General features: G+C 36.7%; 1 protein-coding gene and 1 pseudogene across 3 annotated transcripts; one reads left to right on the top strand and one right to left on the bottom strand.

Annotated features, from left to right (window-relative positions):
* PPP1R2 (protein phosphatase 1 regulatory inhibitor subunit 2) lies at window positions 1-24,859 on the bottom strand. Of its 3 annotated transcripts, none has more exons than XM_044914397.1 (6): window positions 24,425-24,859; window positions 12,868-12,975; window positions 9,528-9,605; window positions 8,795-8,892; window positions 2,860-3,027; window positions 1-681 (listed from the first exon to the last, which is right to left on the bottom strand). In XM_044914397.1, the coding sequence occupies exons 1-6, from the start codon at window positions 24,544-24,546 to the stop codon at window positions 635-637; spliced, it is 621 nt and encodes a 206-aa protein (XP_044770332.1). In that variant the 5' UTR covers window positions 24,547-24,859; the 3' UTR covers window positions 1-634. The 3 variants fall into 3 exon arrangements, with proteins under 3 accessions (XP_044770332.1, XP_021548395.1, XP_044770334.1); XM_021692720.2 differs by having other exon boundaries at window positions 8,798-8,892; XM_044914399.1 differs by lacking the exon at window positions 9,528-9,605 and having other exon boundaries at window positions 8,798-8,892.
* Window positions 13,290-14,219, top strand: LOC110582595 (annotated as a pseudogene).
* Window positions 24,860-25,869: the final 1,010 nt, after the last annotated feature.

Here is a 25,869-nt window from a genome sequence, read left to right as displayed (position 1 = left end):
TGCAAGTTTAACCTGATTATTTATTTGTGAAAAAAGCTAGTTCTGATGAGGAAAAATTCAATCCTGTCCTTGTAAACATAGAGAAACTCAAGGGGAATTTTAAAGATAGTAGGCCAGAAAATGCAAGTTACTCTTATAATCCTTTTCAATTGAACAGACAAATCAAGTTGAAGACACATGTTAAAATACTTTTCAGACTGACTGAATATTTACCAGCTTATATAATCTCTTGTTCCAACTGGATTTTGATTTAAAAAAAAAAAAAACCACTTTTTATAAGAGCTATCACACCTAGAAGTGAAGAAAATAAATTAGACCCCCCAAAAGATATTATTTTAACCTCTAAAGCATAAAAAGCTATATAATATACAAATTAACCAGTGTTCTTACAAAAGTAATGCAGTTTTGGACTGATGACATTATGCTATATTTGTGGTGAAGTACTAGGCACAAGAATATATGTATCAATTAGGCATTTTCAGTCTAATTAGTCTCAAAAGTCATTTAATTCTTGGCAATATATAATAACTGGTATGCATTCTGGTACTTAAGTCATGAATTGTTGAGAACAAGAAGCAGTGTATTATAGTAACAGGGTCTGTATCTGACAATTACAGTGTTGAACAAATCTTTTCTATGAACTCTGTGATTTGTTTTGCAGTTGGTCACTTGTAGTAGATCCTGCAAAGATAAAAGAAAAAAAAGTCAATATAATTTATTGTGTATTGTCAACCTTGGAACTACCTGAGCTAAAGTCCCCTTTCACTGCTACGGATGATAAATATAAAAACCTAAAAAAACAAATAAGGATGTTTGATGTAGGCTCATTAGTCTGACATAAAAGAATCAGTATACCTCCTAAATATTCTAAAGAGCAGAACAAGAGTATCTACTTGGTGATGGGACAAAAGGTTTCAGATTGAAATGTTTCTGTGAATAAATCAAAAGCAGCAGTTAAGACAACTCAAATATCCAAAGTTATAAAAAGATCTCAAAACAAGAAAATATTTCCTTAGAGTCTAAACATGCTACTTTTCTTTTTATAAAAACAGCAATAAAATAGATGAAGATGGGCAGAGGTTGGGGAGAGGAGAATGACAATGCTCATAAAGTAATGGGCTACATAGAACCTGGAGATTTTAAAAGCTGGTAAGACTTTTTTTTTTTTTTTTTTTAAGGACTCAAAAAGAGTAGAGGACAAATAAGGAACTTACTTCCCTAAGGCTTATTACATAGTCTTTTCTATCCTTGTGGACTTAATGATGATAAAATATAAGCCTGTCATTGAAGGAAAATCAGGCCGTGAGCTAACACAAATTTTATACTTGAAAATTGGAGAATCATTTATTGAATTTAAAAGAAAAAAATGTATTTATGTACTAAATGTGTGAAATCTAGTATCTTACCAGCAATGACAGACAAAAGGCCAGAGTTATTTTTCAAAAGCCACGGCTTAAAGAAAAAGAAATCCGTGGCACCTGGGTGACACAGTCAGTTAGGTGTCCAACTCTTGGTTTTGGCTCAGGTCGTGATCTCAGGGTCATGAGATGGAGCCCCACACTGGGCTCTGACCTCAGAGCGGAGTCTGCTTAAGACTCTCTCCCCCTCTCCCTCTCCCTCTCCCCACACCCCTTAATAAACACATAAATCTTAAAAAAAAATCCTTTAAATCTTTGACACAGTGTTACTGATGCAAATTTCCAGCAAATGAAGGACATTCCTAGTGCTTTGCCAGAGTCACTAAGAATTGATATTAAAAGTCTGAGCAAAAATTGATGAAAAGTTATAACCAAAAAAAACATTCATTTTGAATACATCAAAATAAATCCCCAAGATATGGGAAACAAAGACTGATTAGGGTATGTCACCTAAAAATGGATAATAAACTTTAAAAGAGGAAGAGAGAGACATGTAACAATAATTACTTAAAATGAAGTTTGTTCAGTTAAATATAAGCTAAAAAACAACTATGGTGAATATAATGGAAGTGAAAAGCTATATGAAACAAAATGAAAGTCTAAAGCATAATATGGAATAAAAATATTGTAATTAGGACATTAAATGAGACACAGAGTCATCAGGTTCTATCACAGAATCATTCATATTTCATATATGCTCATCAAAACAATAATATAATACTGAGTTACTTTCCTAAGGCTTAACCATCTGAGGCACAACAAATAAAGTTACATCTCCAGTTTTCAAGTATAAAGCAACAGTTTTCAAGTACAAAGAGTAGGTAAATGGGCACAAAATCTGCATTAGCAGTATAGAAGATTCACCTTCATTAAATACCAGAATTAAAAAAATAAATAAAATCTATTAACTATGTTGGATCAAGAGTTGGCAGGTTGCAAGGGCTGACTGTCCAAGACTTAAAAACAAATAAAAATCAGACAGGTATTTTGTCAATCCAGTAGTCAAAAGAATTAATATTGGAAAGATATGACATACTCTGTACTTGAAAGGATGTTAAAAACAAATCTTCTGTATTAAAAACATGCTTCTTTTAAAAAGTTTAAACCTTAATTTAGATTGGTAGGACAGATAAAATATAATATGAAACATCAAAAACAAAATACAGCTTAATGTGAAGACAAACATCCTTGCTTAAGCCAAGTAAACAAATGAAAAAACCCAGCCATATACATATCGTCTTAAATCAAAACACCTCTGGGCATAAAAACTTTATTTTGAAATTGGCCACAGGGGTTGAGATTTTAGAAAGTTTGGCATAATAAATTTAAGTGAATTTCAAAAAAATTTTGAGGTTTTTTAAACGTGTAAAGCAAAATAAAGTATGTCATTTAGGCACAAAGAATCACAAGTGTCTCAGTGATAATTTCAGAAACATCTAACCTTGATTTGACTCTTCCATGTTCATGCTTTCTTCGGCTCCAGTCTCTAACATTTCTTCATCTTCCTCATCATCATGTAGGTCTTTTGAAATTAATTGTCTAGCTAATTTAATATTCAGTCCTTCATTGTAGTGAAGCTTCCTTTTCATTTCAAACTGTCGCTTTTTTTCTACAAGATACAAAAAGTAGGTTTAGGAAGTCTTTAGCTCAAGGATTAGGAAAATACAGCCTGCGTCTGTTTGGTAAATAAACTATTATTGGGGGACGCCCGCGTGGCTCAGTCGGTTAAGCGTCTGCCTTCAGCTCAGGTCATGATACCCGGGTCCTGGGATCCAGCCTCGAGTAGGGCTCCTGCTCAGTGCAGAGTCTGCTTCTCCCTCTCCCTCTGCCCCTCCTCCCTGCTCATGCTCTTCCTCTCTCTCTCTCAAATAAGTAAAATCTTAAAAAAAACTTATTGGAACATGATCGTGCTCCTTTGTTTCTATAATACTTACAGCTACTTTTGAGCTCAATGGCAGAGCTGAATAGGTGCAGTTGAGGCCATATGGCCCATAAAACCTAAAATATTTATTTATTTATTTATTTTACTGAAAAACCTAAATCTTGTCTTATACAGAAAAAGTTTGCACACCTCTGCTTTAGATGGGTCAAGTACATCTTAATGGGAAAATAGGAATAAAAACCATTACTAGGTAAATTTGTGAAGAAAATTTAAAGACATAAGAAAAATCTCCAGAAAGAATTGAAATGAGGAAAAAAACAAGCTATATAATACCATATATGTGTCAGGTAAAAAGTCTGCATGCACGTGTATGCATACACACAGAAAATAAGACAACAATTAGCATGGTTAATTGTGGGACAAGGAACTATGGGGTAATTTTAGTATTTTCAAGTCTTCCATTTTTATAATTAATTATAAATTCCCTCAAAAATTCTTATTAGCAGGGTGCCTGAGTGGCTCAGGCAGTTGAGCATCTGCCTTCGGCTCAGGTCATGATCCCAGGGTCCTGGGATCGAGCCCCTTGTGGGGCTCCCTGCTCAGCTGAGAGCCTGTTTCTCCCTCTACCTCTCCCCCCTGCTCGTGCTCTCTCTCTCAAATAAATAAAATCTTTAAAGAAGAATTATTAGCAAAAAAATAAAAATTCTCATTATCCATGAAGAAACTGCAGTGATTTAAAACACTGCTAGTTAAAACATAACTTCATTCCCAGAGTAATTTTAAGAAAAAGCTGTTATAAGGCACAGTGAAGAAATCCTAGACTATTCTTTCATTTATAGTCTTCACCACAGAAACACAGGGTTAGCAGCAAATCAACTTAACTGATCATATTTTATTAACAGCATTTAAAGACTATTTCTGTAGAAATAGTTCTAAGATTTTAAAATTTCTTAGACTGGTAAATAAAAAGGGGTGACATAAAATTGCCAACTGTTTGTCAAACAAGAGCATTAAAATTCATTTATCAGAGTTTTATTATGTTCATGGAAGTATTTTAATGCCAAAAAGCATAGAGAAATCTCTGCATAAGGCTACTCAAAGTACTTTCTCAGTCTCCTTTAATTCCCTCTAAGTTTTAATAATCATCTATACTTACAGATGACTTACAGTTACTTATGTTTCAAAAGCAGGCATTTATCGTTCTTGTTAGTACTGATCAATCACTTTTCAGCCTCTATTTGGGTTGGGAAAAGGAAAGTTCTGAGACCACCAACTCAGTATTCCATAAACATTTGTTTCAAACGACCAAGATCTTGCCAGGCATCTTTCTTCTTCTCTACTTATGAATTGCTTTTGTGATTTATTTTACTCTTTGAGAATACCATATGGTAGAGGGAAGTAAAATTGAAAAAAGAGGCCAATAAAAAGACCAAATCCTCGTGACTAAATTTTTAGTGATGCCTTTCAAGTATTCAAATGATGTAAAAACCAATATTAAAAAACCAAAAAAATGGTTTTACAAACTTCCAGTGACAAAATAAATTAAGTCACGGAGATGTAAAGTACAACAAAGGGAATATAATCAATAACACTGTAATAACACTGTATATTATACAGTGACAAATGGTGACTATACTTATGATGAACACTGAGTAAGGTACAAAATTGTTGAATCCATATGCTGTACATCTGAAAACTAATGTAACATCAATTGTACTTCAATAATGAATTTTAAAAAATGGTTCTGATTGCCTCCAATACCACATCTCTTTACTAAAAAGGTAACACTTTTTATCACTACAAAATAACACATGTTCATGGTAGAAACTTAAAAAAAAAAAGCACTCAATTTCCTCACTCAGAAATTACCATTAATATTTTATGACTTTAGAATTTTTTCTAGAAATTTTTCTAAAAATAACTCCTATATTTTTATATATGCTATTTTTTCACTTACGATATAGTTACAATTACCATATGTCCCAGTTTGCCCAGGCAAGGTTCAGTTTATGCCTACCATCTGAGGAAGTATAATATGACCCTTTCTTTCACCCTAAAATGATCCAGAGTTTAGATAATTAGATATATGAAGATATAGTAAAATTCTGCCATGTACATAGCAGATTTATATAATTTTTAAATGGCTATAAAGTATTGAGTTACCATTTCTCTCTTCTCGGTCAAAGATTTCTAATCTCCCTCTATGTATTTTCAATGTTTTTAGAGTGTAATACACATACATTTTGTGCTTTGGTTCTATTACTTTCTCAGTGTGCACTAGTGTCTTTTCAAACCGTGCATCAGGATTCCTTAGTGGGTTACAACCAGTATTTTTTAAAAAATGAAAAAAAAAAAAAGAACAGAATAAACTGCAATGCATTACACATACTAAAGGTGAGTACTGTTTTGTGAAATTTTTCTTTTTGTAATTTATGCATACATGTATAACATGTAGGACTTAGTCAAAAATGTTTACAAAACACTAGAACAGATTCTGGGAAACTGAATTGCTAGATCAAAGGGTGTCATTTTCTTCTAAAGCTTTTGGCTCGTATATTGCCATATTGCCCTCCAGAAAAACCAAACCATTTTTCATGCCCACCGATAAGTACATGAGTAACTTATTTCTCTACATTCACACCCAAAGAGAAACTCATTCTTTTTAATCTTTGTTGATCTGAAAGGAAAGAAAGGGACCATGATGCTGTGTGCTTATTTATGTACTATGTATGTATGTATGTATGTAGTCTCTATGCTGAGTATGGAGCCCCACACAGGGGTTGAACTCACAACCCTGAGATCAAGACCTGAGCCGAGATCAAGAGTTGGCTGCTAAACCAACACAGCTACCCAGGTGCCCCCATGATGCTGTTTTAATTTGCAATTTTTTATTCCTAGGAGTTGACATTACAGTATTTCTCTCTTGTGAATAATATTTACAGTCTAAGAAAAATTTTTTTTTAATTCTAAGAGATGCTGAACTTGGTTTTGCTTGTTATACATTCTAATTTTAGAATACTCAAAATGCTTTATGTAAGTTTAAAATATACAATATATTCATTTTGTAGAAAGATGCTAATACAAGTGGTCTCAATCTTCTTTGACTATTTATATTCATTTTACCTATAATCCTTGTATCGTAGAGCAACATACTACAAAGAGTACAAGGACGTTAAGATTTTAGGCCTGGCTCTAACAATAATCAACTCTCCATGTGAACTTCACAAGTGAATTACCTTTTTTATATTTTCTTTTACTATTCTATAAAATAATGGAGAATAATACACCAATTATTTAAGTTATTACAAGTTATTATTTACTGAACACTTACAATATGACAGAATCAGTGTTAAGTGCTTTAAATTCTTTATCTCATTTAATACTCACAATACCTCTAAATATTTTTATAGATGTCAATTTAAAGAAACTGAGGCTCAGAGAAATTACAAATTAGACATATGACATACCTGGAGTATAAACTTTGATTTGTCTGATTCCACAGCCAATATCTTAATTGTTATGGTATCAGTTACAAGATAATTTTTTCTAAGAATTTGTATCAATAAACAAGAACTTTCAGATATGTAATTTGTTTAAAAGCAATAAACACCTACAGGAGTCAGTACCTACTAGTAAGAACTGAACTTGTGAACTTGTAACCAAATTGTTCCCCCTGCTGGCTAATTCTGGAACTACAATTTGGGGGGGAGGGAGGAAAAAAAATCCCTTAATGAAAACTGACAATATAGACTAATAATAAATTTCTGTTCTCAATATATCATGTTTTTTTTTTTTTTTAAGATTTTATTTATTTACTTAACAGAGAGAGAGAGACAGCGAGAGAGGGAACACAAGCCGGGGGAGTGGGAGAGGGAGAAGCAGGCTTCCTGCTGAGCAGGGAGCCCGATGCGGGGCTCGATCCCAGGACCCTGGGATCATGACCTGAGCCGAAGGCAGCCACTTAACCGACTGAGCCACCCAGGCACCCCTCAATATATCATGTTTTTAAGAGGATAATGAAGAAACCAGCTCCAGAAACAATTTATATTTGAAACCGTTTTCAAGGGTCTTTGGAGTATATTTTTAGATAATAAGTTAGGAAGTCACTGAGAATACAAGACCTATAATACAACTTGGGATTAGGCTATACGTAAAAATTTTTTTTCTCTTGTACCACAATTAGGCTCAGACCATCACAGTTTGTTGAATAAGCTATATTCTGAAGATGAGACAGGAGTAGCAAATTATACCTTAGGAGCTACACATAACAAAGATTCTGACAATTAACTAGCAATATTCAGAATCTCAGTTCGAAAGTTGCTGAACTTTTTTACAGTACAGGTAACATCCACATTTCAAGGCTTCAAGTACACTACTAACTCTTTTCTTTTTCTTTTTTTTTTTAAAGATTTTATTTATTTATTCATGAGAGACAGAGAGAGAGAGAGGCAGAGGGAGAAGCAGGCTCCCAAGGAGCAGAGAGCCCGACGCGGGACTCGATCCCAGGACCCTGGGATCATGACCTGAGCTGAAGGCAGACGCTTAACAATCTGAGCCACCCAGGCGCCCCTCTTTTCTTTTTCTTTCTTGTGAGGGTGTGTTTGTGTTTTTCTGGCATCTTTTTTCCTATACATAGGTTTGGTTTTTCCTTTTAAAAATAGTTAAACACGGTGTTATGCACAAACAATGAATCATGGAACACTACATCAAAAACTAATGATGTAATGTATGGTGATTAACATAATAAAATTTAAAAAATAGTTAAACACTATATAAACAATTTTAATTCTTGAAAAGACTGTACACTCACATGGTTCAAAGAGTGTAAAAAGCAACAAGATGAAATATCTTCCTTTTCTTCTTACCTCCACAGATAACCACTGTTACTTGTAAAAATAAACTGTGAGTAGGTAGCAATGCCTTAACTGTGTATGTACTGTATGCACTATAAGAGCCTCTTCCAACCCTGTTGAAAAGGCTCTTTAATCTCCTGGCCTATGACATTACTGTTCTTTTTTTTATTTAATGGGACCTAAGAAAGATCTTCACTCTACATGTGACCATCTTGGTTCATTTGGTAAGTTTCACCACTGTTTTAAAACAGAAAAAGCACAAGCAATTGGGAAATTAGCTCTTACTGCTATCCATTTTAAGATCATCCAAACACTCAATGACTCTAAAGGCATTAATATTTACTGAGCATCTACTCTGTATCAGACAGTAAAAAAGAAAAAAGTACAAAGGAACTATAATTACTTAAAAGATGGTAATATTTTCCCAAATTCTTGAAACCAAGGGAGGTGGTGTATGTGTGTGGGGGGGGGGGGGAAGCTGTTATCCAATAAACCCACATAAGTAGAATGTGAATTATAAAAATGTTGCTCCCTAACCTTCCACCATCCACTTCCCCAAAAAGGAAAACTACTTGACAACCTTCAAATAATGGATTTATTTTAGCAAAGATTATTAGCACACTGCTGAAAAGGCAATCAACTACCTTGTTCTTCAGGTGAGAGGTCACTGTCCTCATCTTCACTGCTTTCTTGTTCATGAACCCGATACTTTGGCTCTGAGCCTTCAGCAGCAGCTAATCTACACAACAATCATTTACAAAGAAATCAACACTGTGATATTCTTTTATTGAGTGTCTCATTCATTCAACTCTTCAGTCTCATAAAAACATTTAAAGATTATTAATATGCCAGCTATAACCTGATGAGGAAAATAAAAAGAAAGTGGGAATGAGTATAGAAACCAGTAAGCAATAAGAAAAGTGGAAGGTGACAGAAATCAAAGCAAAGAGATAGAGCTTTTTGTTTATGAACCCACTTATTTTTGCATAATCTCTAGGTATAGACCCAATGTGGGACTCAAATTCACAACCCCAAGAGCTGCACGCTCTTCTGACTGAGCCAGCCAGATGTACCATCTTACTTTGATCTTTAAAACATAGGATATTAATTAAAACAACAACAAAAACACAAAAGCATAGGGGATTGACACAAGGCATCTGTGTACCAGGCTCTAGTACTCCAAATTTTCTGCTACCTGCATACTTTGATTTTAATCTAGAGACAAGACTATAAAAGTTACTAGGAAAATCCAAATAAACTTAGCTCATGCTTTTTATTTACACTTGTACAAGTATAGTAGAATGGCTTCAACTCTGAACAATTAAAAACAAGTGAAAATGTGTAAGTGAAAATGCTTCAGTCATCAGTACTTACTTCTTAGCTAAGATATCTGGGGTCAGGGCTTCAGTGGTTTCTGAATCACTCAATGCATCTTCATCATCACCTACCATACTAGAATGACAAGCACATTATAATTAATACCTAAACTGTAATTTTTCAAGCAGAAAAACGAGGTAAGGAACCATAATTCTATTGATTTAGTTATAATATCAACATATTTATAGCTCTGTTGTCCTATTTGAAGCTTAATTTAATTTTTTTTTTTAAAGATTTTATTTATTTATTTGAGAGAGAGAGAGAATGAGAGACAGAGGGCATGAGAGGGAGGAGGGTCAGAGGGAGAAGCAGACTCCCTGCTGAGCAGAGAGCCCAATGTGGGACTCGATCCCGGGACTCCAGGATCATGACCTGAGCTGAAGGCAGTCGCTTAACCAACTAAGCCACCCAGGCGCCCAATTTAATTTTATTTTTAAAAAGATTTTATTTCTTTGACAGAGAGAGAGAGTGCACGCACAAGCAGGGCGAGTGGCATGGGGAGGGAGAAGCAGGTTCCCTGCTGAGCAGAGAGCCTGATGCAGGGCTTGATCCCAGGACCTCTGGGATCATGACCTGAGCCAAAGGCAGATGCTTAACCGACTGAACCACCCAGGTGCCCTGAGGCTTAATTTTAAATTGTTTCTATTCCATGCAAATATTTGAAAATACAGCACCAATCAAAAAAACTCTCCAAATGATTTTAAAAAACCACTACTGCAACCATGAAAATAAATATTAAGAACTCAAATCATTTGTAAAAAATTAAAAAACTTCAATTATTCCATCCAGTGAGAGGGAACAAATATGTAGGAAAACAAAAACAAAACCACTGTCTGGTTTTAGAATATATATTTGTACATCAACCTGAAGACAGAAACAAATGATCCACGCAGACATAAGGCTAGGTAAAATACCATAATTAAGATCCTAAGACCTGGGGCGCTTGGGTGGTCATGGTCCCAGGGTCCTGGGATGGAGCCCCACATCGGGCTCCCTGCTCGGCGGGAAACCTGCTTCTCCCTCTCCCACTCCCCCTGCTTGTGTTCCTTCTCTTTCTGTGTCTCTCTGTCAAATAAATAAAAATCTTTAAAAAAAAAAAAGATCCTAAGACCTAATTCAGAGCATTTAAAAGCTATTAGCTTTCCTAATCTATCCTCTAATAAAAAATTTTCTCCCCACTTAATTGCAAACGTGGGCATATTTAATTCTCAAGCCACTTAAAGGTGTATAAAAGCAGAAGTCACCTATATTTAAAAAAAAATACTGACTTATATCTTTCCTGGTAGTTGAGGAGACAAGTTAAATAAGTGCTATAGTTTAGATGATGCTCTTTTTCCCATGGGAAGTTGAAATAAAGTTATTTACATTATTGGATACAATTAGAGTAGAATAAAACAATCTATCAATCTGTAGAACGTTTACAGACAACTCTATGTTATATTATAAAATTTACAGGCAAACTACATGTGTGTGTTTGGTGTGTGTGTACATTCATACATACGTATATATGAAAGCATTAGTAACTTCTGTATACTAACCGTGTGAAATTCTTAGATAGTATAACATGATCTTTCTATAAAAAGCATCCTCTTCTATTAAACAAAACTCTTAAAAAAAAAAAAAAAAAGGCCATGAAAGAAACTGGTAAAACTGAGCACTAAATCGATAAAAGCTAAGCACATATATCTGTACATACATATAGCCTCAATTACTTAGGAACCAAATGACTTCGGCAACTCCCGGAGGATGGATATGGGTAAGGTAAAGGGGGAAAAAAAGCAGTACTAAATAAATACCATTCAGATTTATTATATTTTAAATATAAACAGTCTAAAAATAATGCCTACAACTTTTTGAGTCATGTTCAATTTTAATTCTTTTAGGATAGATATTTCCAACCAACACAGATAAGGAAGGGATGTCTATCTACTACCATTACTGAAAAGGAAGAAAGCCCTGACTGTGGCTTCCAGCACAATAAAAGCTTTAAGATATAAAGTATATTCTTGTAATTAGAAGAAAAATGAGAGTATGAACTTTTCATAAATGATATGTCCATTTCTTCCCTCAAGCTTTATTAGTATTGAGTTTCAGCACCTGCACCTATTATTTCTACCTTTGTCAAAATCTCCATGTTTATTCTTGTTTTTACTGTTTTTGCTATCAACAAGTTATAAGTTATCTCAACTTACCTTCCAAAGTTTTCCTCCACTGATTCAAAATATAGACTTTCTTAACTCTATTTTAACAGTAACTCCTGGATTTATGTTACCTTCCTTCATAGACAAAGTACTTCATTCCTGGAAATCTTCTTCATTACAAATTAGGGCATGGTCTGAATTAGGTATTTCTACTACTTAGAATCTCTATCTTCTCATAATGCTTACTGGTACATTATTTTTGTCTTCACACTAATTATTACCACACACTATAAAAAATTCTGAAGACTCAAAACTGCCAATAATCACAATGTAATTATCTGAAGTATAAGTTTAAAAATAAGGACATGGAACAATAGTAATGACCACTTGTCTTTGAATGGGTTAAAAAAAAGCTGTGAAGTTATCCTTTTCTGCGGGGATTGAGTAAGCTCCTGATTTCTACTTAGAAAGCAAACAAGTCCAACCTTCATCTTCCTTTTTATAAATAGATTATCTTAAGGAAGGCAAAAGTCACTAATCTGTGTGTATCATCAGTGGCTAGGGACCACTGAGTTACAGCAAACAAACATCTACTACTACAATTATAATGTACAAAATGGATTCCCAATTTTTTCTTAGGGGGGGGGTGGGGAGGGGCAGAGTGAGAGGGAGAGAGAATCTTAAGCAGGTTCCATGCCCAGTGCAGAGCCTGATCTCACAACCCTGAGATCATGACCTGAGGCTAAATCAAGAGTCGGATGCTTAACCCACTGAGCCACCCAGGTGCTCCTAGATCCCCAAGTTTTAAAGTTACATATTACTGGGATGCCTGGGTGGCTCAGTGGGTTAAGCATCTGCCTTTGGCTCAAGTCATGATCCCGGGATTCTGGGATCAAGTCCCACATTGGGCTCCCTGCTCAGCGGGGAGCCTGCTTCTCCCTCTGCCTGCCCCTCCCCGCTGCTTGTGCGCATACTAGCTCCCTCTCCCTCTCTCATAAATAAATAAAATCTTTAAAAAAAAAAGTAAAAGTTACATATTACTTATACTATTATACACAAATATGCAGTTGGGTTATTGATTCATGCTCCAGTAACAAATATAAAATCAAAGAGAAACTTAAAATCAGCTGTTATTCAGAAGCTCATATGGAATGCAAAATGGAAGTAAAAAAAGGAATGAATCTATAAAACATTACCTATGGTAAGGAGTGCTAGGTTCATCTATTTTCATTAAACCATAGTCTTTGTCTGCTGGATGATATGTCGCCAGGATGTTCATTTCATCCCACTTCTGGGATTTTTTACTAAAATTAAAAAGAAAAAAAATTTCCTCAGTGAAGTAAAAGATAAAAAAGGTGCACATCTAAAACTGACAAACATCCAAATCCCACATTTCAACTTCTATTTGACTGCTACCTTCTATTTTTACATATACTTTCTTGGAATAGAAACAGACATAGGGTAAAAGCCATAAGTAATTAAAATAAAATAAAATATTTTATAGAATACTTAGTACCCACATATTAAAAACACACTATTCAGAATCTTCACCAGATATTCAAGACACTATTATATTATGACATGCTTAGGCTTCATCTGGCCTATAGAAGATTCTCCCATGCCCTCCTGCAGTTATGAGTTCTGCGGGGGATTGCCTACTGTGGACCTCAGGTTGGAGAGGGGCTAGTGCCCCAACGCAGCCTGGAGACCTCCAGGCTGGAGGGCAAGCAGGGAGGTAAGTAGGAGCTGGGGTGGAAAGCAACTCTGAGGGGGCCTCCCCACCCCTGCCCAGCCCAGTGTTGCCCCACTTGGGGCTGTGAAGCCGGACAAGGAGAAGCTGGAGCAAAACCCTGAGTAATCCCAGGACATCAAAGCTCTGCAGAAAGACCTGGAACAATGTGCCAAGCTCCTAAAGCAGAAGAGGACCACCCTGGGATATACTCAGGCTAATGTGGGGCTCACCCTGGGGGTTTCTCTTTGGGAAGCTGTTTAGCCAAACCACGATCTGCCATTTTGAGGCTCTGCAGCTCAGTTTCAAGAACATGTGTAAGCTGCAGAAGTGGGTGGGAGAAGCTGACAACAACAAAAATCTACAGGAGATATGCAAAGCAGAGACCCTTGTGCAGGCCCGAAAGAGAAAGTGAACAAGTACCAAACAAGGATCGAGAACCAAGAACCGAGTGAGAGGCAACCTGGAAAACACGTGATGTGCCTGCAGTGCCAGAAACCCACCCTGTGGCCGATCCGCCACACTGCCCAGCAGCTTGGGCTTGAGAAGGATGTGACCTGAGCATGGTTCTGCCATCGCTGGCAGAAGGGCAAATGATGAAGCAGTGACTCTTAGCGAGGAGAGGCTTCTGAGGCTGCTGGGTCCCCTTTCTCAGAGCACGAGTATCCTTTCCTCTGGCACCAGAACCCCATTTTGGTACCCCAGGCTACGGGGGCCCTCACTTCACTACGCTGTACTCCTCAGTCCCTCTCTCTGAGGGTGAAGCCTTCCCCCTCTGTGTCTGTCACCACTCTGCACTCTCCCATGCATTCAAACTGAGATGCCAACCCTCCCCAGGAATGGCGGCCAGAGGAAGGGGGAGAGCTAGGCAAAGAGAACCCGGGGTTTGTACGAGGATTTTGGGATTAAGTTCTTCATTAAGAAAGGATTTAGGAATGCAAAGGGTGTGGAGGCAGGGAATTTGGGGGGAACTGGTTGGAGGGAAGGTGAAGTTCAAGGATGCTCTTGTTTTTAATCCCCACATCACTCATCACTTCCTTAAATAAAGAAGCCTGGGACACACAAAAAAATAAAATTAAAAAAAAACAACAACAATGAATACCTCCTTGGCCTAATTTTTCAGAGATATCCAAAACAATCAAAAGAATTAGAACATAAAACTACAGGGAATACCTCACTAAACTTAAATACCATTAATAAAGATTTAGGTTGCAAACAAAATTATAGTTCAGCCGTTTTTTTAAAATCTAGAAAAATAAGAGTTTGCTAAGAAATGGTATATTCAGGGTACTTTAGATAAATTTACTTAAAAAAAAATAAAGTGTTTTATGAACATCCGTAGTAATATCCATTCAACAAAATATTTACACAACTTTTAAGGTGCTAAATAATTAGATGACTTAATTACAAACTCTTTGGATCTACTCATTATTGCCACCAACAATATTTTGTTACATATACAATTTGTGCCTTGGTTATATACTTGAAAATAAAACTAAAAATCAATGTAGATTTTACATAGATTCAAATCTTTTCTGCACTTGCACACATTGGTGAGGTTTTACTGTAGATATTCTTAATTTTCCTAAACCTACCAACACCCAGATTCTGAAATGTTCTAGAAAAATTACATTCTTAAACTTTAATATCATATTCCCTTCTCCATGCCCTGAGTCACCTTTAAACTATATGTGCCTGCTCAGGGCAGGCGAGCCTGACTTTTATGTTCTCTTGCTTTCTTCTCCAAATCACCCTATTTCAGACTAAGCACTTTTTTCTTCTTCATATTTTAGTAGAAAAATCTGTATAAAATTCACCATTTTAAACATTTTTAAGTGTACAGTTCTGCAGCATTAAGTACATTCGCATTGCTGTGAAACCACCACCACCATCCATCTTCAGAACTTTTTCATTTTCCCCAACTGAAACTCTACCCACTGAACACTAACTCCCCATCCTCCCCTCTCCCAACCCAAGCAACCACCATTCCATTTTGTCTCTGAATTTAACTACTTTGGGTACCTCACATAAATAGACTCACACAGTATTTGTTCTTTTGTGACTGGCTTACTTCACTTAATGTCTTCAAGGTTCATCTATGTGGTGGCATATATCAAAATTTTCTTCCTTTTTAAAGCTGATTAATGTTCCACTACAGACTAAGTACCTGGACTACAACTTCAAGCTGCTTATCCTTTGTTTTATCAAGAGACAAAGGTTGGTCCAGACATACTCCACAAGTGACTGAAACAACAACTCCCATTTCCCCCCTAAAAGCAGTCAGAAGTTACCTAATGTCTCCTCACCATGAAACAGTCAAAATCTTAAAAGCTTGTTAAGAAGCTAAAAATTAAGACATATTGGTCATTAACTGAAGCACAGAAACAATATTTCTTCTTTAAAGAGCTGCTTTTTTTAATTCAGCATGGAATGTACCTGAACTTTCAACTAACCAAATTTAAATCTCACTAATATTAAAAAAACACTTGAGTGAACTGAACTGGAAAAATGGACCCTGCTTTATAATACTGATTTTTTTTTATATGTCTAGCTGCTGAGTAATACATAATTGGTCTTGTGGCAGAAAAAAAACAAAAAAACCCACAAAAAAATCCCAGCATGTTTAAGGTTTCAGGATCAAGTTCGTTACCCTTCACTAGTCCTGTGATTACAGGCAAGTCCAACAAATACCCTCTTTTGGGCTATATTTACTCTACATGGAAATTATAATAAAATGGGAGTTTTAGTAACAGTCCTTCTTACAATACAGGGTTACTGAGAGAATCAACTGAAATAATGTCTGTAAAATCAAATTATAAAAACACCACACAAACATAAGGAGTTTTTATGATTTTAAAATCCAGTTTTGGGTTAAAAATCCTGAAACCATATCTCACTTAGAACTGTAGAGAATGGGTTGAGAAAGGTTATCCTGAAGAAATGTTTAAAATTGCCTTTGAACTGAGTGCCTTCCACCTTGCCCTGCAAGACTCAACATTTATATGATTTTGAAAAATTTCTATCTGCCACAGAACAAATTTTTCTAAAAAGCAACCAGTTTTGTATTCAACTAAGTCTATAGTTTCAGACATTTTGTTATATAGTTCTTATCTATAAATTACTGTGAATTTAGAAAGCAAATGACTAGGTTTATTCATTCTATATAGGGAAACTCATAGTGGAGAGATATATTTCTAAAGATTTTAGACAGCAGACATGATCAAGCAGCTCTGATTAGAAGAACCGTGAAAGAAACGTACACAAGCTTTAAGAGAATTAGATAAAGTTTGTGAAGAAAGCAATCCAATTAATAAGCAAAGGGAGACTCAGGATACCATAATTAGATGTTCCCTCCTGAGAGAACAAATGCCTCTGAAATGACAGCTGAGGTTAAGTGCCAGCAGAAACAAAATCACAAGTAAAAGTTTCATAAACCTGCATTAATAGACAGTCTTATTAAGATTTCCTATTAAAGATACTGTATAAGAAAGCTAGCACACCTCTATATAAAGTTCAAAAGCTGACAAAACTAAAGTGTGTAGGGATGTATACTTACTTATGTGATTTCCATAGAAGTCAGGAAGGTGGTTATGTTGGGAGACAGGGGAGGAAAGAGCGTGATTGGAAAGGGCAGTCCTGAGGTGATGGAAACAGTCTTTTTCTTGACCAGAATGGTGGTTACAGGGGTATTTTATAATACAAATATATTATAATTTTATAATATAAATATATTAATTTGTAATTTTATAATTTCTTAAACTTTAAAATTACATTTAACACACCTTTCCATATTTATATTACAACAAAATACTTTAAAATAAACACATATTAATGACATTGTTAGGTACTTCCTAACTTCAAAGTAAAACAAGTTATTTCCTAAATGATGTTAACAATATTGAATTAAAAATGATAACTTATCATCATTACTGCTTAGGATAGAAAAATGACAGACCATTAGGAGTTCGAAAGGTTTCTCTAATGGGTGGAAACCCAAACACCCTATATATCTATTTTGTGAGATAACAAGAAAAAAAAGAATCCTTGTAGGATACAAGCAGAAATAATGTTTTCTTAAAATTAAGGATAAAATTTAATAATCCCAGCACCCTAGCCCACTAGCAATTTTGATTTCTGCAAATTCCATTATTATATAAAATAATATATATTATATAAAAATATATAAGCTATCAGTATATACAAGAAAATATAAACTGTGTACATACATATAACAGTAGATACAGTATATAAAAATACATCTACTGATATGGAAGCATTAGTATATATATTTTATTTATAAAACACTAGATACAATATATAAAAAATACATCTACTGATATAGAAGCTATTAGTATATATATTTTATTATAATAAGCCACTTGTATTTTCTAGTCTTTAGTTTTTAAATAAATGCATAATACTCAATAATAAACTATTCACCCAATGTTAGATATTTATATTGAATCCAAGTTTTTCCTATTTAGAATAAAGCAGAAATGAACACATTTGTGCATATTCTGTTTAATGATATGTTTAGGATAACTTGTTAGGATAGGCATATCTGGGTTAAAATTCATCAGGAGCTTTACAGTTCATTCCATATTGCCATATAGCTTCAAAAGAGAGAACAATATGTAATGTCCCCAGTAATTACCAAAACTTTGTCAAGATTGGTTATTTGTGTATGTGGTATCTCCACCTGAGCAGTACAAATCATTATTTAAAAGCTATTTTGGGCGCCTGGGTGGCTCAGTTGGTTAAGCGACTGCCTTCGGCTCAGGTCATGATCCTGGAGTCCCAGGATCGAGTCCCACATCGGGCTCCCTGCTCAGCAGGGAGTCTGCTTCTCCCTCTGACCCTCCTCCCTCTCGTGCTCTCTCTCATTCTCTCTCTCGCAAATAAAAAAAATTTAAAAAATAAAATAAATAAATAAAAGCTATTTTATGTTTCTTTGCTCATTACCTTATAAATATGAAGAAATGCTTTGTTATTTTACTTTCCTTTTATGAATTATGTTTACATCCTTTGCCTTTCTATTGGAAACCTCATAAATCTAAGTTCTTTACACTGAAATATGAGCAAGTTCTTGTACATCTGTATACATAGACTTACAATGATGTAGAAAAACATAAAGAACTCAAAGGTAGAGATTTACACCATGTTATGTATATATAAACCAAAGATACATATAAGGTATAAACCACATTATATATAACCACATTATATGTAACCCAAATTCTTCCTGGTTTGTCTTTTAGTTTATTTTCCACTATTAAAATAACTAAAGTTTTATGTATTCAAAGCTTTACTCGACTTCCTCAACACAATACTAAGAGCAAAAGAAATTCTTAGAATTATTCAGCTCCAAAGAAGAGAACAATATCTTGCAAAAACATCAGTTTAAATAAGGGCATAAAACAACAGATTACAAAGCATGCCAGGAATTCTTATGCAGGAAGTAGTGAAGTAGAAGGAACTGTTAGCAGAGGACACTAAATACGGAAATTAGCATCTCTAAAGTTTTGGCAGAATTAACATTAGTTATAGAGTAACAAAATCCAAAAAGCAAAAGTGAGTTTGATTCCAAGCTGCTTGTGTGACCTTCTGTAGTTCATTATCTCTACCTAGAAAAAATATGGGCACCACCACTTTTATCGCAGATCTGCTGGGAGGATGAAAGTACCTGCTGGTTTCATTTCCCCCCTCCCTCTTGGAAGACTGGTTTTCCTACAGCCTAAATCTGGTCCAGAAAAAGTCACCCCTTCTCACTTTCACTTTGATAGCTCATATGATACCGCCTCAAAGACCTACCCCTACTCTTGTTGCTTGTGATTTGCTCATTTGGTAAGTTTTAGCCACACTTGGGAGTAGGAAGCAGGATTTTGCTTCAAGGTGTTAAACTTTAATTGCACACTTCAAGAAAAGGTTCTTTCTTTAAATAAAGATTCAACTTACATAGGCTGACAAAGTACAAGACTATGAAGCTTGATACAATTACTGAACAATTGGTTAAAAAGCAATCAGTAATCAAAAAGTCACTTTTGGAAAACTTTACAGTACAGTGAGGCTTTATAGTCCAAATCCCCTTACAGGCAGAAAAAGATGAATTTGAAGCATGTTTATATAAAATTATATTAAAGGAAATTAATTCAAGTGCAATGCTTTTAAGCAGAATTCGCCTACATTACTAAGAGTACTACTGAATTTGAATGGAACATAGTGACCTCAAAGCATATTGTATAAAACAATCTACTGAGATGTGGGAAAAATTAGATTCCTATAGTTATTTCTACTTGAATAAGACTAACATTTGAGGGTGAGATACTGAGCTAAACTAACTTTTCATTTATTAACTAATTTATTTATTTATTTATTTTAAAGCAGGGGCGGGGGGCAGAGGGAGAGGGACAAGCAGACTCCCCAGTGGATCATGACCTGAGCCCAACGCAGACACTTAACCGACTGAGCCACCCAGGCGCCCCTTATTAACTCATTTAATATAATTAAACTACACATGGATATAATGAATAAGTCACAGGCAGTCACAGAGGTAATAAGTAGTAGACAGGATCCAAATCCAGACCATCTAGTCCCAGATTAATCACTAACCTATAACACTTCTCCTAAGTTTTAGTAACATTTAATTTATTTTCACCAATTAAAAATGCACATTCTCATTTTAATCTCTCTGAAAACAGTGTATCTTAAAATGGATGGCATCTTATAATTCACAGTATTTTCTTCTTTCTTGGTGGTACATAAAATCACAGTACATCTTAGAATCAATGGTTTCTTGTTTTTGATGAAATGCACATAGCTACTCATTAGATCTATTATTTTAGACCTTTACAAGTTGTACACTATATTCAAGGTAATCCTGATAGAATGGGAATTCCAAAATCATAGAAGATGACAGTGATGTTCTAACTAGTTGAATAGTGTGATACCATATGCTGATTTATCTATGCCTGATTATGTGGATTTACAAATTCTATCCAGTTGTAATTGAAAATGGCATCTCAAAAAATGGTATCTGACAAGTGGTAACTGAAGAAACCATTCATCGAAGATAACAGTACAAATGCAAAGCATAAAGAGAATAAGAAAATAACAGCACTGGGCGCCTGGGTGGCTCAGTTGGTTGAGCGACTGCCTTCGGCTCAGGTCATGATCCCAGGGTCCTGGGATCGAGTCCCACATCGGGCTCCCGGCTCGGCGGGAAGCCTGCTTCTCCCTCTCCCACTCCCCCTGCTTGTGTTCCTGCTCTTGCTGTCTCTGTCTCTGTCAAATAAATAAATAAAATCTTTAAAAAAAAAAAAAAAAAGAAAGAAAATAACAGCACTGAGACCAAAAAAAAAAGTTTGACAAGAACCGCGTAAAAAAATTCTAAGACTATCTGAAATATGGCATTATATGAATCTTACTTTTAAGTGTATACTGAGCCTTGAAATATTATCTAATAATAGTAATATATGAGATAAATTATAAACAAACATATCTGAAGCATATTTGAATTTTTTCCTACTAAAAAGATACACAATAAAAGAGTTTAGAGACACATAAGACAACTCAACTTCTGGCCTTAAAAGAAAAAAAATCCCTTGGTAATACCCTTCATGCTAAATAAAATGTTATGTTAAACAATATCCTCACAACTAATGAGGAGGGGGTGAAGTGGTGTGTGCAGAAAAAGGAAACTACCACTGCATTTTACTTGATAAAGTCACCAATAAAAGATACAGTTATTTGTGGATTCTGTATTTACAAATTTGCCTACTTGATAAAATTTATTTGTAACTCCAAAGTCTTACATGAGGGAGGCGATTTCTCCGTCTCTCACAGACATGTCGCAGAACAGGGACAATTCTGATTGCTCCATGCACATCTTCCCAGCTGTTAAACAAGGTGATTGATACTTTACCTTGTTTCAGCTCTCAAACTGTAAATAAGTGTCTCTTTTGCGTCCACTTAGTAACACGTTTTTTACTTTTTTGTGTTTTTGTTGAATCCGTTGTTTTAAACGGCTCCTGGGTGGCTCAGTCGTTAAGCGTCTGCCTTCGGCTCATGTCATGATCCCAGGGTTCTGGGATAGAGCCCCGCATCGGGCTCCCTACTCTGCGGGAAGCCTGCTTCTCCCTCTCCCACTCCCCCTGCTTGTGTTCCCTCTCTGGCTGTGTCTGTCAAATAAATAAAATCTTTTAAGAAAATAAAAAAAATAAACGGCTCCCAAGTGTAGTGCTGAAGTGCTGTCCAGTGTTCTAAGCACAAGAGGGAGGAGTCTAGGGGCGCCTGGGTGGCTCAGTCGTTGAGCGTCTGCCTTCGGCTCAGGTCATGATCTCAGGGTCCTGGGATCGAGCCCTACATCAGGCTCCCTGCTCCTCGGGAAGCCTGCTTCCCCCTCTCCCACTCCCCCTGCTTGTTGTGTTCCCTCTCTTGCTGTGTTTCTCTCTGTCAAATAAATAAATAAAATATTTAAAAAAAAAAAAAAGGGAGGAATCTTGTAGGAACCTAACTCTGTTATTTCTCCTAGGAGCAATGGTTCAGTATTCACTAATTCAGAGTTTGTGGTGATTATAGACCAGGACTGCCGAGAATAACCACAACTGACTTAGATCCTGGGTCATTTTCACATTAATATGAGATTCTTTTGCCTTATACTCTGTCCCAACATTTAAAGTTAAACCATTACACTACACTTACTAGTTTCTGAATTTTAAGTGTATTAATAAAGTGTATTAAATAAAATAATTATTTTCAGTCCTTTTTATAGCAAAAGGGGAATACTGGTTGTAATTAAATGAAATTAAACATTACACAGAAAGCTCAACTATACCTTTATTGTTTCTGTTCAAAGACGCTCTCATAAAATTGCTAATAATGTTTGCATAAGCTGTGACATAAATAATGTGTATTATATTACCAACAGAATTTTCTTTGCTTTACAGACATATAACACTAATAATGAAAAAGCCCATTCCCTTTTACTACTTGTTTACTACAAACATCATGAACCTCAATGAATTAAGAGCTTGGTAGTTCCCTTTGAAGACTTATGAGCTGTCCAACCCTCTAAGACAAGCCAACCAAAATCATCCACCTTGGAACCTTGTAAAAGGCCCCTTTTAAGTGAATCTGTCCTGCTAGCAGCCTAGGATAGTGGCTTTCAAGGCAGAAATACCTGGAAGTAAACTCCAGACAATTACAGAAAGAGGCTAACCCACTGAGTAAGCCCACAGGAAATTATGGCAGATCCAAGTTGAGAATAAGCAGAAGATAAGGAAGCAGAGAAAGATAGGGGAAAACAATAAGCCACTTGGTAACCAAACAAAAAAAAAACAAGCCACTTGGTAGCCAAACAAAAAGAAGCTCACACTAAGAATAACTAAGTAACATAAATCCCAGTGAGAACGATACTCTTGCTGTCCAATACCCTGAAACTGTATAAGAGCTTTCTACAGTTTGTTTGGTTAATTATCTTAGTCTTCCTGCTATAGCTATGTTCCAGTGAGTTTTCTTAATTCAGTAACCTACAGCCGTCATTCCCCACCAATTCCCATTTGAAGCAACTTACCCAAAATAGAGGTTGGAAAATTTCCTGTTAGAGAATTTAAGTCAAGCATCCAAAAGAGAGTGGGAGCGTAGGAGTTGTGAGACAAATTAAGGTCCTTTTCAATCCCAAAAGGCCATGAGTATAAGCTGTCATCCTACTTAATGTTTTCTTCAAAGTAACACAAATTTCTATAAATTTATCACCACCAAGTAGTAGTTCTTTTTATAGTCCTAAATTGATACTTAAACAGGTGTGCTCTAGTTGTAATATTCTAAGTTTTTACAAATGCCCTCATTTTAGCTTTACGACTTTACAGATTTCAATGATAACTTCTCTTAAGCCTTATTTCTAGAATATAGAGTCTTTATATTTTTAGTATCTTGTAACACCCAAGACCCCTAGTACTTCTAATCCAATGGTATATTTTACACCGTATGTATGGTACTATTTTCTTTTCATTGAGCATTGCACCTTGGATATCTTCCTCTGTGCATAAACATCTTCCTTGCTCTTTTTAAAAAGGGTGGTATGTCGTTTCATTATACAAATGTACCATAATTAATATTTCACTAGTCCTTATTAATAGACCCTGGGTTGTTTCCAATTATTTACCATTACACACAATGCTATCGGGCAACATCTTTTTATATGTGTACCTGTGACTATGTACGACTAAGTACATATCACTGGATCATTTTAAGTTGCTACTTTCTGAACTGTTCTGAGCTTAGTTATGTCTTTCAAGAGGAACAAAGACTAGAAAGCACTCCAAATTCTTGTTGCAGATGCAAAAATAATTAGCAATAGATTTCCATTAAATATAGACCAAAGACTTGGAAAATTTTGGTTTCTCTTAGTGTAGAGATAATGACAAACCAGGATCTAAGAGAGTTGAGTGTGGCATGATGCTTCTGATAATGTTCATCTAAAAAGGAATGACTGTGGAAGCTCGATTAGAAAAATGGAGAAAAGGGTCTCTTTTATGGAGAGGTCTCGTATTGGCTTGAGACTAGATCTTAAAGGGTTCCCAAGTCAAGAAAAGATTTTTATTATTGAAGAATTTTAGATACCTCAGATATGAGGTTAAGAAATAATAAAAGCTTAACAAGGGAATCTTTGAAACTTCTGATTCTTCAATGTTTCCACTTTCCCAAAGTTCAAAGATAAGATGTTTGTTTTAAAAAATGACGTATGCGTGTATACTTTTAAGAAGGAATAAAACGATTAACGTCATAGCTCCTGCCTTCTTTAAAATCACTCTACCCGGCAGCCTGGCTGGAGGAGAGAGAGACCCGAGCGGCGCTGGAGCCGCATCCACGCAGCCGCCCCGGCCGCCGGTCAGCGCTCGGGGTCGGGGCTGGGTCCGGGGCCAGGTCCGGGGCCAGGAACGGCGGGGGAGGGAAGAGGCGAGGCCGCCCGGGAAGGAAGGAAGAGCTTCCTGGGCCCACCCGCGGCCGTCGCTCCCGGCTCTCACCTCAGCTCTTCGTCGACACTCCTGCCGGGCTGCTCGTCCGAGGCCACCACAGAGGAAGTCGTAGAACTCTTGTTCTTCAGTATCCCCTTGATGGGCCGATGCGAGGCCGTCGAGGCCGCCATTGCCCGCCGCTCCGGCGGTCGGCTCAGCGTCGCTGCTTGGCGCTGGCTCCAGGAAGGAAAGGGCTGGGTGCGAGCCACAGACTCGCCAGGCAGCCGCTGAGCCCGCCTGGGGCTAAAGCGGCCGCACCTGCTGTCGCGGAGACGGCTACCGGAGTCGTTGTCACGACACAACGACCCCGACGCCACGGCCGACGCCGCGCGGCTGGCGGCCCTTCACGCGCCCTCCGCCACCGACACTTAACCGCGGCCCGCGGACAGAGGCCGGCCTAGTGCCCCAGCGCGGGAGCGACGCCGACGCCGAAGCCAAGCGGACCCGCCCTCTCGCGATATCTAGGGAGGGGCGGGGGCGGGGCGAGAACAAAGCCAACCTCCTCGCCCCGCCCCCTCCCGGTCTTTCGGTTGGCTTGCTTGGGCGCAGAGTCCGGGAGCTGTTACAGAGAACGTTTAGAGAGGTTTCTGGTTTGCCTCCGTATAAAGGTACAGATCGCTCCAGGCACCCTCACTCCCACCACCTCATAAGGTCCATATTGTTATTTTTGTGTTTTATAAATCGGAAAACTGAGGCTCACGGTGACATCATTCCACAAAGATGTTTGCTGATTTTCAGAGAAATGATATATGTGTCACCTCTTTCCTTCCATTTAATCGCGTAAAAAGTTTTAGCTGTTATAAATTCATGGAATATCAGCATTAGAGTGGTCCTTAGAGACCTATTATGAAATCACAGAATACTGACTTTTATGAAATCATAGAATACCAGCTTTGAAATAGTCTAACTTGTTTTACCATTGGAGTATAAAGTTCAGAGAAGGGTGACCTGACCACCACTGTCACACAACCATAGTGTGTGGTCATAGAACTTGAGACTTCTGACCTCTGATGTCTCTGAGTCTGGTGTTTCCCCATTTTACCACATTCTCCCTATGTGTTTGTAATCCCATGGAAGGTATTGCTGGCATAAATTTCTAGAATTGTGATTTATAATCTGTCTCCCTAAAAAAAAAATCTAGGAAATTCATTGAAGGTAGCCAGTTGTCCAACACTGGATGAAATAGGCCAGAAATCTTGGGTGCTGTTTAGGTAGTTGTAAGAAGAATCCCAAAGGAGAAAACCAAAAACCAAAAACCTCACACACACACAACCTCCCCAAGTCCATGTTATTCTGTGCCTGGGTGTGAAGGAAAGATTTCAGAGAGCTTTTTGATGAGAGGAGAGAGCTTGAGCCTCTAGGGTGTCAGGATAAGTGGGTGTCCAGGTTGGGGGTGCTGTAGATATCATGAGGAGATGGGGATTCTGTGAAAAACAGGAAAGGGCAGAAGTTTG

Source organism: Neomonachus schauinslandi, chromosome 1 (assembly GCF_002201575.2).
Source record: "Neomonachus schauinslandi chromosome 1, ASM220157v2, whole genome shotgun sequence".
In the NCBI taxonomy this organism is placed as follows: domain Eukaryota; kingdom Metazoa; phylum Chordata; class Mammalia; order Carnivora; family Phocidae; genus Neomonachus; species Neomonachus schauinslandi.
Note: the sequence above shows the minus strand (reverse complement) of the source record. Positions and strands in the feature narration are given on the sequence as shown.

Coding starts and splice junctions, on each gene's coding strand:
- PPP1R2 (XM_044914397.1), bottom strand. CDS start 24,546: ATGGCGGCCTCGACGGCCTCGCATCGGCCCATCAAGGGGATACTGAAG. Junction 9,606..12,867: donor CCTAGCACTCCTTACCATAG/GTAATGTTTTAT, acceptor TTGTCATTCTAG/TATGGTAGGTGATGATGAAG. Junction 8,893..9,527: donor CCAGATATCTTAGCTAAGAA/GTAAGTACTGAT, acceptor ATTGTTGTGTAG/ATTAGCTGCTGCTGAAGGCT.